The sequence below is a fragment of the Onthophagus taurus genome, chromosome 11 (assembly GCF_036711975.1).
Source record: "Onthophagus taurus isolate NC chromosome 11, IU_Otau_3.0, whole genome shotgun sequence".
NCBI lineage: Eukaryota > Metazoa > Arthropoda > Insecta > Coleoptera > Scarabaeidae > Onthophagus > Onthophagus taurus.
In genome coordinates, this window is record NC_091976.1 from 4,392,011 (window position 1) to 4,412,622 (window position 20,612).

General features: G+C 34.4%; 2 protein-coding genes across 4 annotated transcripts in view; one reads left to right on the forward strand and one right to left on the reverse strand.

Annotated features, from left to right (window-relative positions):
* Positions 1-20,079, forward strand: part of LOC111416310 (uncharacterized) — a 71,698-nt gene extending 51,619 nt beyond the window's left edge. For 2 of the 3 annotated variants that reach the window (XM_071199855.1, XM_071199857.1), the window contains exons 7-17: positions 549-15,365; positions 15,460-16,670; positions 16,726-16,866; positions 16,924-16,992; positions 17,052-17,358; positions 17,418-17,676; positions 18,024-18,098; positions 18,151-19,323; positions 19,379-19,519; positions 19,579-19,839; positions 19,895-20,079. Coding sequence is in view for 2 of the 3 variants with exons in the window: in XM_071199857.1 (XP_071055958.1) it covers positions 549-623 (75 nt within the window). In the remaining variant the exon portion in view is untranslated. Of the gene's footprint in view, positions 1-548; positions 15,366-15,459; positions 16,671-16,725; positions 16,867-16,923; positions 16,993-17,051; positions 17,359-17,417; positions 17,965-18,023; positions 18,099-18,150; positions 19,324-19,378; positions 19,520-19,578; positions 19,840-19,894 lie in introns of those variants that run through there. The other variant, XM_071199856.1, reaches the window with a different exon arrangement.
* LOC139431992 (piggyBac transposable element-derived protein 4-like) lies at positions 11,505-13,199 on the reverse strand. Its single transcript, XM_071200320.1, has one exon. It carries the CDS (start codon positions 13,197-13,199, stop codon positions 11,505-11,507), a length of 1,695 nt encoding a protein of 564 aa, XP_071056421.1.
* Positions 20,080-20,612: the final 533 nt, after the last annotated feature.

Consider the following 20,612-nt stretch of genomic DNA (forward strand, 5'->3'; position numbering starts at 1 on the left):
AGTCCTTATTTTTTTTTGCTTTACAGTACTATTATTTCATTTTTATTATTTATTTTTTCGAAAACTGCTATTAAAAGATGACTTTTGCGTAGTACTTAGCGATCCTCAAAACGATAGTTTTTCGCTAACAGGACGTAAAAGACTTTTACGTTCAGCTACGAGAATCAAAGAATTTGATACAATTCAGCATTTAATTTTGTTTTATCATTTCATATCATGTTTAAATGCATATTTATAATAGTACATTTGTTTAATATGTGAGGTTAAGTCGATGTGACGTTAAGTTGTTGATATAAAATTAATGAATTCTAAATATCACTATACTGAATTTGTTTGTTTTATTAATGTATAAACTTTAGAACACGCAGTTTTCGAAAAATGTTGTTTGATACATAAGAGCGAAATTCTTTTGCATTCTCAAACGTTTTTTTGCTCTCTAAAGCTCTTAAAAAACTTTCGTTCTAGAAGAATCTAGAAGTGTCATTTCGCTATCTTGCATCAAAAACAACTATTATTTTATTATTATTATTTTTTGTTCTTTTTCATAGCGGAATGGGAAGGATATGCTATCCTCAGGCCCCCATCCCCTTCTCCCCCATCAACAAAACCAGCGAGTGAGATAAGCGGTGACGGAGTTAGTGATGAGGATGAGGGATATAACGTTTACAACACCAAAATCACGCTTTATACCAACCAATTTAGAACGGGCCCCTGAAAAGATGAGACTGAGACCTTTCCAGGAATCCAGCAGGTACTGTCAAAGTCAAAGGATTAATCAAAACCTCGAAAATATTACAAAAATACTTTATAAAATTGTAGAGAAATTAAGAAAGTAGAGGAAAAATAAAAAAAAAATTAGTACGTAATTTTTTGTTTTTATTGTTTTAATTACGTTAATTCACTACAAAGAACCTTAATTTTTATAAACTATTTCCTATTTTTTCTATACCCTACAAATGACTAAAAGAAATTCTACTCGAACATACATGCGGGGTGGAGGTGGTGTTTGTGAAAGGTTCCCAAAAGGAAACGCTACTAAAAAATCTACTACCTTGAGAAAAACCGATTATCATTAATCTACAATATAATTTGTATTGTCCTCTACTCTCAATTAGTTTAAATGCTTGTAGACATCATTATAAATCTACAAGTAATTGAAAATTTTAAATACTAAATTTTTAAAACATCACCACTCTCATAATTTAAATGATGTAAATTATTTTCCAAACAACTTGCCTACGTTCTTGTTTATTTAGTCTTTCTTTACCGAGGTCGCGTTGAAAAAGGAAATGCGAAATCGACGCACCATCGCTGATGGCTAGTTCTTTTACTCGAAATCCTGAAGAGAGTGTAAAGCCTTGCATATCGATAACTTTAATCGAATTTCGCGATGCCATAATTTTTTAAACGATGATTTAGTATAGGAGATAAAATCACTTCTATTTTTTTAATACATTTCAAAAATCTTAGACTATCTCTACAGACTTGTTCCCAATTAGGAGACTCGATTTCTATTAATTCGATTAAATTTATTCATGAATGATTATAGTTGAGGAAAACATAATCGATCTTCTTCTCTCCTCCTCCACCTTCCCCTCTATACATTTCGTCTAAGATATCAAGTTATGTGAATTTATTTAATTTAGTTTTTAGTCTTTTTGTTTCCTGTTTGTTGTAGTTTTCGGCAATACATTCCAAGCAAGCCGAACAAATATGGCATAAAAATTTTCGCTCTTTGCGATGCTAGAATGTACTACACCGCTAATTTAGAGGTATATGTCGGAAAGCAACCAGAAGGTCCATATTCAAGTAATAACAGCGCATTATCGGTTGTTGAAAGATTATGCACAGCTATACAGGGAACAGGTAGAAACTTGACTACCGATAATTGGTTCACTAGTTTGGAACTAGCTAAAGAAGAAAATAACCTTTGTTGGCACTATTCGTAAAAATAAACGATGTCTACCAGCAGAATTTACCAACACTAAAAATCGTCCGGTTGGTTCAAGTTTGTTTGGGTTTAGAAAGAACTGTACTCTTACATCCTACATTCCAAATTAAAAAAAAATGTCCTGCTTATCTCAACAATGCATGATGATGACTCCATTGACGATGCTACTGGAAAACCAATAATTATCACCGATTACAATAGTACCAAAGGCGGAGTCGACACTGTGGATCAGCTCTGCGCTAACTATAACTGCGCACGTAATTCGAGGCGATGGCAGTTAGTTATTTTCTACAGTCTGCTCAATATATCTGCGATAAATGCTGAAATTATTTTTCATACTAATAATTCCGGTGATAAAACTTTGCGCAGACATTTTCTTGAAAAGCTATCATTTTCGCTGTTGGAGAATCATCTGAAAGCCCGTGCATAATTGACAAAATACCACGAACAACACGTGTAAGAATTTATGAAATTTGCCATATAGAGCGATACAATTCCCATCCAGAAACAAATAAGGAAAACACACAATCTGGTCGTTGTGTTTACTGTAGTTCAAAAAAGAATAGGAAAACCCGATATCACTGCAAGAGGTGCAAAAGATATGTGTGTCTTGAACATACTATTGTAATATGCGAGGACTGTTTCAAAGAAGATTTCAATTAACATTTATTTTTGTAGAGAAAAGAGAGACTTATTTTGTAAGATAAACATGTTAGTATTATTTTCATTGTATAACTATTCCCATTTCATTTTTTTATTGAAAGTTAGTAAATAAAATGTTTATATTGTTTCATGGCTGATTATTGTTTTTAATGTTACCTGAAAAAATGGGCATTTTGGCCGTTTTCGAAGTCGATCTCTTAGACCGAAGTCACCATTGGTGTTCCAAAATTTCACGTCACCACTGCAGGGTTAAATATTCGTCGTATTGGAGGATTCGATCGCCAACAAAGAAATTGAAGATGCCGTCGGAACCTTTGTAAACCCCATTTGAAGAAGTCGGAATTCCCGGAAAAAGTTCACCCATCGAAACTATAACTCTCTCCTTTCTAAAGTAATTAAAATCCACTTGAATTGCGTACATGTCATCGAAAAATATGTAAGGCGAGCCGTAATTGCTTGTAACTATCCCGTTAACTAGAGTAAAATTGTTAAACCCTAACTCGGAAGAAGTAAATGGTCACACAGACCGCACATTCATACTCTTAAAATCAATTCTATATATTGAATTTTCCATTATATGTAAGTATAAGGTCGCCTATAGGTGTGATAGACACTTTATAGCTATAGTCTACAGCACAAAAAACATTCCTCAAAGGCGGCAGCCAATCATTTATGTCTATAGGATTGGATTGTTTAGGTTGTTTAGACTTTAAATCCATTAGCCAAACCCATTGTTTGTAAAACACGTACATGGTTTGATAGTGAATTAAAAAACCCGAAAACTTTGAATCCACCTTACAAACGTCTCTAAATATTGAGGGTTGAACGGCAGGCTTCGTCGTAGGCTGACTTGTCGTGCTCCTGTATGATGACGTAACGTGACTTGAAACAGTCGATGATGTATACAGTTTGGGTCTACCATATATGTATGTATAGCTTGAATTGCCGCAATATCTCTGCTATTCAACTTAAAATCCTCAATTCTCATGTGACCATAGTTGGGATGCATGACGGAATCGAGTTCAACTCGATGCGTTAAACCTAAGGAATGACCAATTTCATGCACCATTACCAAAAATAGGTTATATTTCCCATCTACTGTAGAGTTGGGTAAATCAAAATCTAAATCTGCATTTATGTGGATTTCAACATTACGTCCATTAATATAGCGATAGTAAGCGTGAGCTGAAATTCCATTTTTGAATGTACTACCGCACATTGACCCTACGTTCCTTATGCACGTATTGGTTGTAACCTTTAAACCCGATTAGAATGTTAACGTCAGTAAATGAGCTTTAAAGTTAATATTTAATTAGCTTTTTAGAAACATCAAACTATTGCTTAAATTAAAAAAAATTTATTTAAAAATAGTATGCGTAAATTATAATAAACTAACTTCTCTTAAATTTTAATTACGGGCTTATTTTAAAAATAATATACCTAAATTATAATAAACTAACTTCTTATTTTTCTATTTTGCATCTAAAAAAATTTATGAATCAGTTCGAAACATGATTCTCTTAAATTTATTTTAAAAATAGGCTGTTTCCAGCAAAACACGTTCTTAATGTTACTTTTATATACTATTCTAATACCCTTATTTGAGATGGATCAATAACGATCTACTTCCTCCATTAAAAATTTATCAGCTACTTCGGAAATTGTTGTTTCTCTTAAATTTATTTTAAAATGTGGACGTACCAAACAAAAAGCACACCACTATACTCGCTTTCCACTAAATCTATGAACTGGTTCTTATTGATATCATCATCATCCCACCATATAAAGCTCTTTGAATTTCCCTGAAATCCTTCTTTATCTTTAAAATAGTCCGATCGAATCTCCGACTCGAACATATCACAACATCCCCAGCATAGACGTCCTCGTTTAGTTTGAATGTATGATGCCGATTCGTATACTACTTCGTTCACATTTTTTCGATTGAAAATTTCATCGCTAAAGTATTATTAAAATTGAGGACCTTGCAGCAAAAGGGAGGCAAGTCTAAATTTCAAAACTATCGGGAATTAAGAAAAAATGTTTTTAAAAATTTATTGTTATAATTATGTCTTAGGGTTATATGGCATAATATAATATAAACATATATACACATTATATTCACGATTTTAAGGCTATTAAGTAAGTTATAGAATTACTACGAATTTTTTAAGTTTGGATCTGCCTCCGTTTTGCACCAAGATTTAAAAACAATGCTACACTGTTTTGTATTATAAATAATAAAACACATAAACACAGCTATTTTTTTATTTCAAGAACAATTAATCAGCATGTGAAGAATTAAACAATCAAAAGAAAAACAAAAACGAACGAATATTTAACAAAAACAGCAAATTTAAAGGTCAACTTCAGCTTGATCATCGTCGTCTTCGCTAGAAATATCATCCGTTGGCCCAACAACTTCACTTTTAAGAGCTATGTAGAAATACAGCTTATTTGGTGGAACATAGTTCTTTACCAACTGCATAACATCTTTGTGTTTAGCCTTTTTCAATGGCAATGCATGATCATACAGCCGTTTCTGAGGCAGAATGGATAGCTGGACTTGAGCATTTCTCATTATGGGAAAATAATCAAATATTGGTATTCCCGTTGTAACACTTATTGCAATCGTTTCAATGTGGTCTTTACTGTATTCAAAAACGCGATATTTAGATATTTTGAATCGTATCTTCTCGGTATTAGTTATTACTTTTTTGAAATGACTTTCATAATGTTGACTGAAGTTAAGTATCATATTTTTATCTGCTTTCACAACTTTAAAGTTTTTAGATGCTTGCCAATAGAATCGGCATATGCAGAGGTAGTAAAGACGTAATCTTTCCTTCTATTAAACTTTTCTATAACTCCGAAACACCGATCACAGGGTAAGAAGCTGTGTCCTGGCTCAGGAAATCGATGAACAATCTTCTTAAAATGTGAACACCTCATAAGCATATATAGATACCGAACTAAAGTAGAGTTCTTATTTTGTGCGGCTGCGTTATCAGAAAATAAATACAGTATTTTAACTGTGCTTGGTAATATGTTATCTATGTAGTGATTTATAAAAGATATGACTTCGTTTGGGGATTTTCTAGCTACAGTTTCGTCATATAAATAAAAGTGAGCCATTCCTGTTTTCGCTGAGTGTATACAAAAATTATATGCCCAAAGTTGACGTTTATAGAATGCTTCACCTGCTGGAATTTTGGGCAATGACATATTCTGCTGATAATCAAATGTTAATACCTCGCACTCTTCATTAGAAACAGCAAGTTGACTCTTCTCTTTTAAATCAACAAAAAAAGTGTCGGCCTTGGTTTGGTGGAGACTCTTCTCTATCTGTATTTGTTGTGTTTCATCGCTATTCAAAGTCTTATCTTTTAATTTGTTATCCAGCATGTCGCACTTCTTGCATGTGTCTGAGCGAGGTGATCCAAAACTGTATTTAAAATTTTGCTTAAAGTATCTGTAATAAAAATCAAATGATACTACAGGCTTAGCAGATGCTTCCAGACCAGGCTCATGCTTTTTCAAATATAATTCGTACATCCTTTTAATGTTCAACTCTGGAGATAGATAATAACGAGAGCTTTTATTTCTGCTGTAGTGTGACTCGCGACGTGGAAAACTTCTAATATGAGAATCAACTTTGGAAACCCATTCACTTGGAATACGATTTGGTCTATTTTGATGTTTCCCACGCTTAGACTTAGCTGGTATAGTTACATTAGGGTCTCGATACTCTTTAGCAATATTGTCTACACGCTTTTTGGATATTCCATGGATAGATGCAAAGCCATTTCTGCAAACTTGTATATTTCTATTTCCTAATTTAATATAATACTTGTGTGAACAGCTCCGTTTATTCCCCGTACCACTTTTAGATCTTTCCCTTACAACATTCTCAGTTTTAATTAAACCACCTAAGTATACGTTTTGCACATAGGCTTCTTCCAATTTATTAAAATTTTCCAATATTAATTTCCTATCTCCGTCATTAATTTGAACAAAACACTTATACTTACTTACACTTACACTTCTTGCAACAACAATTCGGTCCAGTTTTTCTTTCGCCTATTTCACGGCCTTTATAGTTTAAATAGCCTTTTCCAGTAGCAATAGACTTCCGAACTACATTCCGTTTCCATTCTGAAGGATTCGCTTTTACTGCAAGGTCCTCAATTTCAATTAGCTTTATAGACTATATATTAATTTCTAATTTACCTGAAAATTTCAACATTTCTAAAGATCGCGCATTGTAACTTATGATTGAGGTTATTATTAAACACATCCATCCTAATACACCTCACGTCTACATCATCGGAACATTTTTTATGCGTCCCCAACTCATTCCAATTGTCCTCGAACCAGGTGTTCCATAACTCTAACACTAACTTCCACAGATAGTATTCTCTAAGTGTTAGCACATTTACAAGTTTCGATAAGTTTAAATTAATTTTCGTTTGAGCTAACCCTTTCAATGAAGGTGCGTTGAATAAAGCCATTAAAGCCCAACGTAAAGTTGGAAATTCGTAATCTTTATCTAACCACATTAACCTCATTTAACGACTACCAGATTTTTATTATATTTACGTTAAATTATTTTATTTTCAAATACATTTTTTTAATTTACATCAATCTACTTCAATTTGCAACGTCAATAGGGATGATGATGCAATAATGAGGGAGCTACTCCCTTACTTCAAGGTTATTTTGCGGTTACCAATTTTGATTTTTAATTGGTGGATTCACAGATGCGCGCGCGCATATTTTTGACTTAATCTAATTACTGGACCTGCTTTAATTTCAATGTAGTCCAAGGTAGCCGTTCTTACTGACAGGATGTCTCGTCTAAATCTTTTGGGTTCGTACGTTTTCCCATTGAAACGTTCGCTTTCTTCGCTACAGATCGACCAACCTTACCCGATTGCGAAAGCTACAAGAATTGCATCGAACAAATGGCCCTCCGTTATTGTTGAGTTGGAAGATGGTTTTTCAGTATATTTACCGTTGAGAATTTCCGAAGCTATAACTGATGAAGAGTTACGTTCCCTTGAAAGATCTCTTTAGTATATCTCGGCAAGAGGGATTTTGGGAAACAGAATCCCGCAAACTTAGTCCGATTCGATCAGAAAATGTATGCGATTCCTTCTCCAGTCGCGAAGGGGGATGATGATGACACCGGAAGTGACAAGATACCGGAAGTAGGATGACACCGGAAGTGACGTTATCACACCGGAAGTGACGTCATGTGGGATTGGGGGATTCACTTCCGCTCCAGAACCGGCGTTAACTATCTACGTACGAATTCGAACTTCAAAGGACCGCTCAACCCAACGTTTACCTCGTTGGAAAGGAAGAAGGATAAGTTAAGTACGTAAAATGGTTGGGATTCGATTCATCGCATAATTCTTGGGTATCAAATAAATATATATCATAAAATTTCTTTGTATCGTTGTGAGGCTACTGCCCTCCCAATTAAAGGCTCCCTACGGGGGTTTAATTTCAGTGAATTAATTGAATTCTATCTTTAATTTTAGGGATTACCAAAATCGATTTTTATATCGAGGAATATTTTAACTTTTAACTTTTTTATTTATAGGAATACTTTAAAGTTCATATTTAATTAGCTTTTTAGAAATATCAAACAATTGCTTAAATTAAAAAAAAATTTATTTAAAAACAGTATACGTAAATTATAATAGACTAAATTATCGTTTTATATTTAAATTACGGGCTTATTTTAAAAATAATATACCTAAATTATAATAAACTAACTTCTTATTTTCTATTCTGCGTATAAAAATCTATGGATTAGTTCGAAACATGATTCTCTTAAATTTAATTTAAAAATAGACTGTTTCCAGCAAAACGCGTTCTTATTGATACTTGACATGATGATGACACCGGAAGTGACAAGATACCGGAAGTGACGGGGAGCAGGGGGAGCACTTCCATTCCAGAACTCTCATTAATTATCTACTAACTTCCTCTTTCCATTGGTATAAAGATTGTTCATTTTGGATCTGTACTTTAATAAATATTCATCTTTAAAAATGGGTCCATCATTTATAATAACCCTGTAGTTGCATTGAGTATTATAATGAACAATGAATTAATATTAGTCAGCATGGTTTACGATTTGATTGATCATTTGCAAATCTGGTGTTTTACAAAGAAGTAAAAGCGAGAGTAAAGTCTACGTTTTTAATTAGATGTAATATGTGCAAAAGCGAATTTAAATTACATACAGCAAAAAATATTGTAAACGAAGATGTTATCCAAGGTACAATGAGTGTTGGAAGTGATTTCTTCAATATGAAGGAAGTATTTTCCGTTTTAAATATACCGTTCAGTCATCTAAGTTGTACCAAAAATGTTAAAATCGAGTAGCTGATGCTTGGGAGGGTGTTGCAGTACAAGTCATGAAAGAGGTTGCAGTTGAAGAAGCCACATATGCCATACAAAATGGTAAAGTGGATCATGATGATGTTCCATTAATAACTGTTGTGGCCGATGATGCTTGTTGAATCAAGAGATCTTACAAATAAAATTACTACGCGTTGTCAGGTGCTGCAGCTATCGTAGGTGCTCAATCAGAAAAAGTAGCTCAATCAGAAGGTTTATTAGAAGGCTTTAAAGTTTGAGAAGAAGTATACGGCTTGCAGTATGCGACAGTGATTGCTGATGGTGATAGCAGCACCATCGGCAAACATAACAGAATATTGGACTCTAGACCGTATACAAATGTAATTGCAGAAAAAATAGAATGCTGCAATCAACTATTACGAAACTATTACAATAAATTAACAGCATTAACTAAAGAAACCACATTTATGTTAAAGTTCAGTAAAATAATTGCCAAAAATATACGTTTTCGATCTGGCGCAAATGGAGCAATAAACCACAGACGAGATAAAAATAAGAAGGAAGATGCTACACATCTTTTAAAAAAGGACATCGACAACTCTTTGCATCATATTTTAGGCCACCACGACAACTGCGAAATGTACTATTCCACCCCAAAAGAAGAAACAAGCTACATTATGGAAATGAGAACTTTGTGTCCAGAAATGTATTATAGATTACAACAAATCATCTCGTCAATTTCAAATCGAAGTAGGAGTCTTTTAGTCAGATAGAGATCTAAGAGTTTATATTCCTCGCGGCACACCTCATTGTTTTGATTGTTAATTAAAAAGTAAAGTTAAAAGTAACATTTCTTTTGAGCGATTATCTGAAGAGATGAGACCTGGAGCGCTTGAACGAGAAGTCAGTCATTTAAGTGCATCCAACGTTGTGGAATCGAATAATGAAAGTATGGGTACTTATAACTCATTAAATATCAATTCTGGATATGAGCCAGTTCTATGTAAATATAAAAGATGGGGCATCAATCTCAAAATATGATACGGAATATTTAAACAAATTATACCAAGATGGACAACAATCTGATAATTCAAGTCAATGTAGCTGTAAAATCTGTGACGATGATGAAACGATATGTATAAATCTATCCACATAAATTAACGGATGCACTAATGTGTACTCCGCCAAGATCGCCACTTCCACCAACGTTTTATGACAATCAAAGAAGAGAAGTAATCCGTGAAATACCAGAAGGTAGCGAAATTGATATAGTATTAACAATCACGACGTAGCAGTGGAAATAATAGTGAATCAAGAAATACTAATGGTCTTAAACGTAAAAGTACAAACTTCAAACTATTGTATAGCATATGAGATACAATGCAAAATAATGCAAACAATATTTAACAATGAAACTTATATGAAATATAGGGATAAAATCTTGAAGGAAATTGATAAAGCTAAAGCGGAAATTACTTTAGATTATCGCTCAAACTTCGTTAATTTGAAAAATCTCACCGAAACCTCTATAAATAACTCTGCAAACGAAATCATAAACATTAAAAAGCAAATTATTGATCATAAAACATACAATGACAAGTCATCCGTGACGATAAACAATCTTAGCGCTGAAATTCTAAACCTTAAAACTAAAATTGATGAAAATAAGGTAGAGGTAGATAAGGAATTCATATATTTTAACGATACTTTGTTTCATATTGTAAACTCAGTTAAAACATCCAACGAGAATATTCGATAATACCATCAATGGCTAAAGTATCCAAAGCAAAGGAAACCATAGTTGTAGAACTACATCGTCCGACTAGGCGTATATTTCCTCGACGAAGAACTATACTAAAGGGGATCGATGATCTATGGCAAGCTGATCTTATTGAAATGATTGAGTTCGCTAAAGTTAATTCCGGAAATAAATACATTCTAGTCGTTATCGATTGTTTTTCAAAATACCTATAGACTCGACCGCTAAAAACCAAATCAGCCACGGATGTTACTCACGCGTTACGCACAATCTTATCTCAAATCGGACATCGCACACCTCACAACCTACAAACGGACAACGGTAAAGAATTCTACAACAATTAATTTAAAAAATTGATGGAAGAATTTAACATTTACCATTATTCTACGTTCAGCGTTATGAAAGCTTCGATGGCTGAACGCGTTATTAGAACTATAAAACAAAAATTGTATAAATTGTTTAGTCTTTACGGAAATCATATATGGCTGCAAACTTTAAAAGATGTAACATTAAAATACAACACAAAACATAGTACCACAAGGTTAGCACCAGCTCAAATTAATTCGAAATCCGTTGAAAACGATTTACTTAAAACGGTGTACAACCACATTAACCCTAGAACACATACATAAACATTGCAACTATAAACACATAGATGGGGTAATTTATTACCCCATTATATAAAACACATTATTATATTCAAATTTTTAATCGTTATGAAAATTACATATAGTAATGCTTCGTTTAATGCCTAAACTATCATTTTTTACAAGAAAAGCAAATATCAAGTCTATGATCAGTGCATACGGGCTTATTGCACTTAACGCAGCATATTTTTGATTTTCGATCTTTAATCCTTGGACACAAGTGGCACCGTCCAGATTTTAACCGTTTGGCTGGCAATTCATCTTCCTCTGGTGTATTTATATCTAATACTTTCTCTATATCTTTTCTGAGCTCATTTGGTAATTTACCTTTCAATCTATATTCCATATAATTTCGTGCTAACTGTACACCAAGTTTATTCAAAAATTGTTTTCGATTTGGTTTGTCAGGTTTAGTTGATAAGTTAAAAATTATGTAAGCATTAATACCAGCCTGATCAACCATTCCAAACAAAAATCTTAATGGCCATCGTTTAGTTTTTCGCGCAACTGTATAATTATGCGCCATTTGATCAAAGGTATCAACCGCCCCTTTTGTGGAATTGTAAAAGAGGATAATCTCCGGCTTTTTACTTTGTTCATCTATTGTTGCTGTCGAATGGACAGTGGAAAGCAATATTACCGATTTTGAACGTTTTGGTGTAAAGGATACCAAGGTTGTCTTTTCAGCAAAGGCGAATTGTGATGAAAGAATTTCTTTCTTTCTATTAGGTAGAAAAGATGGCGGTATCTCCCTTTTATTATTACGTAGAGTTCCTACTATGGTCAGTTTATGATTTTTTAACATATCATGAGCGAGAGGTATAGACGTAAAATAATTGTCCATAGTAATGTTCCTATTCGTGCCATAGATTGGTTCTGCTAACTTTTTTACTATTTGAGTCGACACAGGTTCCTTACTTATTCGATCTTCCTTGCCAATGTACGGTAGAGCGCTGACCATGTAATATGTTCTGCTGTCACACATAGTATTTATTTTCAAGCCATATTTGTCAGGCTTGGAAGCTATATAAACTCGAAAAGGGCAATTACCGCGAAAACCCAATAACTGTTCGTCTATTGTACAATATGCATGAGGTGTGTAGCATTCTGTACAATTTTTTATAAATGGTTCCCACAACTGCCTTATCGGTGCAAATTTATCCTGTCGATTTCGTATATTTTTGTCATCAAATCTTAGACAACTCAATAAAAAGGTAAACCGTGGTTCACTCATTATGCACTTATAAATTTTGGGGCCTTCATTAGAAAACATTTCCCGTACTACGAAATGTGCATCTTTTCTTACGCCTGCTATGTAAAGAATGCCAATAAGTGCTAAAATTTCACTTACATCAGTAAATTGTACATATCTAGTGTCCATATTATAGCATAATTTCTGCCTTTCAATCTCCTGATTCGTATAAACTACAATGCTTTCGATCATATCAGCAGTAAATAAAATTTTCCATGCTTCGAATTCATTAGTTACGTTTTTGGCTGGTCCTTGTAGCCCCGGTATTTTTACAACTATGTTACGGTGTTGAGTTTTTGTTCTTGGTGGTTCCAGTGTTGACCATTTATACCCATTTTTACCCAAAATTACATTTTTTTTACTAGAACCAGAGGAATCGATGATTTCCGAATCAGAAATATCGCTTTCCGAAATTTCATTTTCATACTCTGAAATAGGTTCTACGTTGTCTTCATATTCACTACCCTCACCATCTGATTCTATTTCTTCATACCACTTCAATGCTGTGGCTTCAAAATCAGCATCTGTATATTTTACATTCTTTCGCGTAGACATCCTCTACAAAATTTATATTTATTTATATGTATAGAAAAAATACATACATTAATACATACTGGGGTATTTAATTACCCCAATCCACTTGTAATTAAAAAACTATAACGACTACTTCTAGGGTTAAGATTGCTGGTAAAGGAAAATTTTAAATTGGTGACATCGTTCGAATTAGTAAATATAAACATGTTTTTGATAAAGGCTACTTGCCCAACTGGACTACTGAATTATTTAAAAGTGTTAAAGTGCAAATTACAAATGTAACCTATATATTGGAAGATATCAACGGGCAGTCGATTAAAGGAGCGTTTTATGAATTTGAACTTCAAAAATCTAGACAATCGGATACATATCTTGTTGAGAAAGTGTTAAAACGTAAAAAGAATATGCTATATGTAAAATGGTTAGGTTTTGATTCAACGCATAACAGTTGGATATCATCTCTCGGTATACATAGCGTGTCTTATGTTTTACAGTTAGTTTAAGGGCGGCCGCACATTTGCTACTTTTTGATCCGATTGTCGGAAACGATTGTCGTATCCGACTATCTGACGCTCAAATAACTGTAGTTTTATACGACCATATCGCAAACCTACGATCCGATATCAGGTCGGACGTCCGACTCGGATGCAGGCCTAGTGCATCCTACTAGTCGGTCCGACAAAAAATCGAAGCAGACTGTCGAAAGGCGCGCTGTGCATAGTTCTCGCATGCTAAGCCGCAAACATACGATTATTTTGTCAGATCTGGCGCGACAGCAGGTGGGTTGTGACGTGTCTGTGACACACAAACCTGTGCGATACCGAACATCTAATTACTTCGATCGAAAAATATCCGTGTTTGTGGAATGTTAGCCACGAATCTTATCATGATCGCGACTTAAAAGATCATGCCTGGGAACAAGTGTGCTTGGAAGTAATTAAGGATTGGGACGTTACAAGTGACGAGGACAAAAAGAAGAAACGTAAGTGAAACAATATTTATTTATAATGTTAGTAAATAATTACTATAGCGACTTAGTTATTTATGCGCCTATATTGCCAAGGTATTTCCCCAGCCTGTGAAACAAAGTACTCTGAAAAATTGTCTCGAACATTTCGGCTTTGATTGGTAGATCTGTGTTGTGAACATCTAAATGGATTATCTTCAAAATAATGAGTAAGAGAATCTTCAACGTTATACCCATCTCTTGCGCGTACAAAATTATGTAGTACGCACGCTGTTTTTGTGACCAGTACTGCAAAATCTGGTGGAATGGTCATACTATTATGAAAGACCCTCCACTTGTTTGAAAGGATTCCAAATGTACACTCTACAAGACGCCGTGCCCGACTTAGCCTATAATTAAAAACTCGACGTTGTTCGTTCAAATTGTTTCTAGGGTAAGGTCTCAGAAAATTTATATTTAGAGCGAAAGCTTCGTCGCCCAAAAATACATATGGCAGCGATGGATTATCAGTATTCGGCAATGCTTTTGGAGCAGGCAAATTGAGCTCATTTCTAGCAAGTTTTTTCCCAAAGGTCCAGTCGTTAAAGATGTTGCTGTCACTTTCTCGCCCATAGGCACCCACATCAATTGCAATAAAACGATAGTCGGCATCAACAACAACCAACAGAACTATAGAAAAATATGTCTTATAGTTATAATAGTTGGAACCACTGTGCAGTGGACAAATCAGTCGCACGTGTTTTCCGTCTACTGCGCCTAGACAATTTGGAAAATTAGCTTTGTTATTAAAATTCTTTGCTATTTCTTCCCATCGTTCTTTTGATATGGTGGTTGCAATTCCAACGGTTTTAAAATTCTCCATATTGCTTCACACGTATCATGTACGATGCTAGATACGGTTCTGCTTCCCATTAAAAAATGCACCTAATTTTACACATGAGAGCATTACCTCAACAGTCTACCGTAGTTGAACAAAGCATATCTTTCAATTATAGCTACCTACATAGGTAGCTATAATACACGGAGTTCTATAAGTACAATAAAAAGTTTTTAATTTCAGGTGTCGAGTTAAAAAAGAAATGGAACAACGTACGTGATTGCTACCGGAGAGATTTCAATAAAGTGAAACAAACTCCAACAGGATCGGGTGCTACAAAAGTGAAGAAATATGTTTACACCGATCTTCTAACATTTCTAGCTCCCGTTATGCAGAGTAGATGGTAAACACAATAATAAATATACATTTCTACAATATTTTATGAATGCATCATGTATCGATTCAAGTTAAAGTAAATGTTTCATTTTGTTTTTAAGTCACGAGCGTAATTACGACGACGCAGGCGAAGGAACTTCAAAAACTGGAACTAGAAAAGAAGAAGATAGTCAAAACGCAATTGTGGAAGACTATATCACGGAAGAAAAACCTACTAATGCGAAAAAGAAAAAGGTTGCTGAGAAAGATGTGCCAACGCAAATACTAGCTATAATGAAACAGAGAAAAGAACAACCCATACATGATGACGACGATACAAAGTTTTTGTTAAGTTTCCGAAGTGACATGGAAGCAATGAACAGAACTCAGAAATTGGATTTCAAAATTGGCATGTTACAGCTACTAAAACAAATTAGCGAACCGCCACGAAATGTTCATTCCTCGCTTTCGTCGCATACCTTCAGTTCACAAAGCCCTCAGATGGTATGCTCTCCAAGTCCTCCGAGTCCTCTACACATGAATCGATATAATATTGGCCGTAACACAGAATGTGCCACATATACAGTGCTGATGCCACAGAATCCAGAACATAGTACCGTTGGGTCTGCATCTTTGCATCAACCACGATCACAACAGCAACCACCACCACGATCATCACAAAATAGTATGTTAGAGTGTGCTGATAATGATCTTATACATGAATATTTGAATTTTCGAAAATAGTATGATAATAGTATGATAATAAAAATCTTACCTGAGAGTAACAGCTAATCGTTCTTCTGTAGAAATTGCAAGTCTCAAATGTGTGTCCTTTTTCGTTATGTCTTTCCGAATCAAATTGAGAAGTTCATTGAATGAATTAATTGACATTCGATAATAATCGAAAAATTTTTCCGGATGAGCACGTAACTTATTATGCAAAATGTAAAACTGGCTTTGTTGAAGTCTTTTCGTATTTAACGGATGTATCCAGTAGCGACGTTTTCTTTTTTTTCTCGGTTGTGATAATAGAAAAGCAATCGCCAGAAGTTCGTCGCCCTCCATTTTCTTTTGCGACGCGTTACACCGGAGTATGAAACTCAAATGAGATCAAAATCGGATGTACATATTTTGTCGGTAGTGTGCAGTACAGCGTCAGATAGTTGGATACGACAATCGTTTCCGACAATCGGATCAAAAAGTAGCAAATGTGCGGCCGCCCTAATGTAGGTTTTTTCACACATCACCGCATCATGAACGTTTACAACGAGAACGAGTATGCCACAATCCCCTGGGATCTAATCCGGGGATTTGTGAGTTACATCTCCCAAATGTAAGTTATACCTATACTATAATTAATTTTTCCATATGTAATATTAATTTTTTAGCCTATTATGATTGTGACCACCAATGGTGGTTTTGAGGACTCGCTCGTCCAGGGGGGCGCATAGTTTATAGCTATGTGACCCCCACAGATTTTTTAATAATTTCTGAGAGCGAGGTCGTGCCATCTCATTTTTTTATACTCTGTAAGTATTTTTTCTTTTTACTTTAATTTATTAATTTTTTTATACTTTTATTTATAGTCGGAGGAGTAATTTTACCACCGCCACCGCTTATCCCATTAGATATGGTCGACTTAACCGGCGAAGAAGGTAATGATGACTTGAAAACTAACTGTTTTTTACTTTTTAATTAATTGTATTTTTTACAGCGGAAGGATTGATCTTACAGCGGGTGCGGGTGGTGGTGTAGACGCTGTTAATTCTGTGGTAATAGACATAGATATTACCACAGAAAACGATTCAGCGGTAATTGAATTCAACGGTAATTTAATATTACATATGGAATTTTTCCATATGTAATATTAATTTTTTAGCCCATTATGATTGTAACCACTAATGGCGGTTTGGAGGACTCGCTCGTGCAGGGGGGGCGCATAGTTTATAGCTATGTGACCCCCACAGATTTTTTAATAATTTCTGAGAGCGAGGTCGTGCCATCTCATTTTTTTATACTCTGTAAGTATTTTTTCTTTTTACTTTAATTTTGTATTAATTTTTTATACTTTTATTTATAGTCGGAGGAGTAATTTTACCACCGCCACCGCTTATCCCATTAGATATGGTCGATTTAACCGGTGAAGGTAATTTAATATTACATATGGAATTTTTCCATATGTAATATTAATTTTTTAGCCCATTATGATTGTAACCACTAATGGCGGTTTGGAGGACTCGCTCGTGCAGGGGGGGCGCATAGTTTATAGCTATGTGACCCCACAGATTTTTTAATAATTTCTGAGAGCGAGGTCGTGCCATCTCATTTTTTTATACTCTGTTAATTATTTGTTGTTTTATTGATTATATATTTTTTATTATATTATGTATTTACCCTCACGTTATCAAGTTATCCGTTGCACGGCGTAAAAATTGATTCGTCGTCAACGCGACATTCGTCGTCAACGCGATAACAAACAAAACATAAAAATATAATTATTCACAACTCGAACGCACGTCTTTCAATGTTTGGCTGTTGCAAACAAATAAAAATAAGGTATTTTTCACGAAAGAAGTTTTTCAACCAGTGCAACCCAGAGAAACCCAGATATTATTTAAACATACTCTGTAAGTATTTTTTCATTTTACTTTAATTTTGTATTAATTTTTTATACTTTTATTTATAGTCGGAGGAGTAATTTTACCACCGCCACCGCTTATCCCATTAGATATGGTCGATTTAACCGGCGACGGTTTAACCGGTAATGATGACTTAGTTGGTTTTTTACTTTTTAATTAATTTTATTTTTACAGAGGAATTGATCGATCTAACAACGGGTACCGGTGGTGGTGTAGGCGCTGTTAATTCTGTGGTAATAGAAATAGACATTACCACAGATAACGATTCAGCGGTAATTGATATATTTTTATTAGAGGATAGTTTTTCGGTGTTTTTACCGAAACGCATGGCTGAGGAGATGACTGATGAAGACATCGATTCGCTAAGTTCAATGTGCATCATCTATGGAGGGGAGAAAGAAGTTGGACAAGTCAACAATGCGCACCTAGTATCGTTTTGTGAAAAATCTCCTCAACCAAATTAAGTGTTAAAACACATTGATTCGCTAAGTTCAATGTGCATCATCTATGAAGGGGAGAAAGAAGTTGGACAAGGCAACAATGCGCTCCTAGTATCGTTTTGTGAAAAATCTCCTCAACCAAATTAAGTGTTAAAACATAATGAATGTAACTACTAATCTTTTTGGCAATAAAATTAGAAAAAACGGTTTTTGAGTTATAAACACAACTCAAACACTGAATACTCAACTTCTAAAATACTTAACTCTTTATAACTCAAAAACCGTGATGACTAGAAAAATTCTACGTGCACCATTGGTTTCTACGTGAAAAAATCTATTAGAACCCGTTTTTACGTTTCCGGATAGCCGAGATACAGGAGGTGTCTGAAAATCGTAAATTTTGAAACACTCCCTGTATATCAAAAACGAAGAGGGCTATGAAAATTTGGTTTGCGCCATTGTAAATTTCACAAATAAGTAGCTCAGGTTCGCGAAAGCCGCAACTTTCTATCTTTCATAATAACTGAGATACCCTGCAAACCCATCGAAATTTGGACACCTGTACATTTTATATAGTTCCACATAATTTTCCTTTGCGAAGTTTAAATTCATAGATTCGAACGGATAACAGTATGAGTTAAGATATACTTTAAGATCAACGATGTTCAAGTGATCGAAGAAAGTGCAGTCGGAAGCGACGTGATCTTTTCTCTTAGTTTGAAACCCAACTATAACGTATTGAGGTCGACCCCTGTTGGACGTTGATGTGACCGACCATATCTAGTTAGTTTAAAGTAGGTTTTTTTAATGCATCATCATCATCATCATGAACAACAACAATGAAAACGAATATGCAACAATCCCCTGGGATCTAATCCGGGGGATTTGTGAATTACATCATCCGAATGTAAGTTATACCTATACTAGAATTAATTTTTCCATATGTAATATTAATTTTTTAGCCCATTATGATTGTAACCACTAATGGCGGTTTGGAGGACTCGCTCGTGCAGGGGGGCGCATAGTTTATAGCTATGTGACCCCCACAGATTTTTTAATAATTTCTGAGAGCGAGGTCGTGCCATCTCATTTTTTTATACTCTGTAAGTATTTTTTCTTTTTACTTTAATTTTGTATTAATTTTTTATACTTTTATTTATAGTCGGAGGAGTAATTTTACCACCGCCACCGCTTATCCCATTAGATATGGTCGATTTAACCGGTGAAGGTAATGATGACTTAGTTTTTACTTTTTAATTAATTTTATTTTTTTATAGAGGAAGTAATCAATCTTACAGCGGGTGATGTAAACGCTGTTAATTCTGCGGTGCAGTATAGGTATGGGCGTTCTGGACCAAAATCCCATAAGATTTAACATTGGGGGTCCGAAATCACATTTTATCCCCACCATTATCTGTTGAAGGTAATGATGATGTAGTTAGTTTTTTACTTTTTAATTAATTTTAAATTTTTTACAGGTGGAGTTATGGTATCGCCACTGGTGTTGGTAATGATGATCATGTGATCGTTATCGCTGACTCCATGAGCGCATCACACTTAGTATTTTATAAAATCTTTAATTTGTTATGTGTGATTACAGTATTGTATTGTATAAAATTAAATTAATATATAAGAAATTAATTAATATATTTTATTTAACTTATTTTATTTAACATGTTTTATTTACATTTCATTGAATATCCTATGTACATGTGATGAGCATTCCGTTTTTAATAGCAACCTGAAGTTGGGGCGTCTTAAGCAAAAGTTACACCAATTTCCAAACTCTAGAATAGTATCGCCACACTCTTCTGTTGAAACTATTTCATGATCGATTTTACATTCTTCATTTGCTACTACGAATAGCCGTTCCGCAAAATAATCTTTGAAACCTCTAACATATATGTTATAGCGCCTTATACAATCATGACACACCCCACCATGCGCTGTTTTATAATAGCACCACCACATACATATCTGCTGATTATCTTCAAAGATTGCATCACTTTGAAATTTTTATAAAAATTAGCATCCGTTGTTTATTCATTAATTTGCTCCTACCTACCTATAACTACTGAAATGGAATGATAGCGCTTTTATACACCGATGATTCATTTCATAATTAAACGTTTCCCGTTCGATACATAGCATTTCATAATTTATATTGTGATCATATGCACCCACTATCTCATCCCA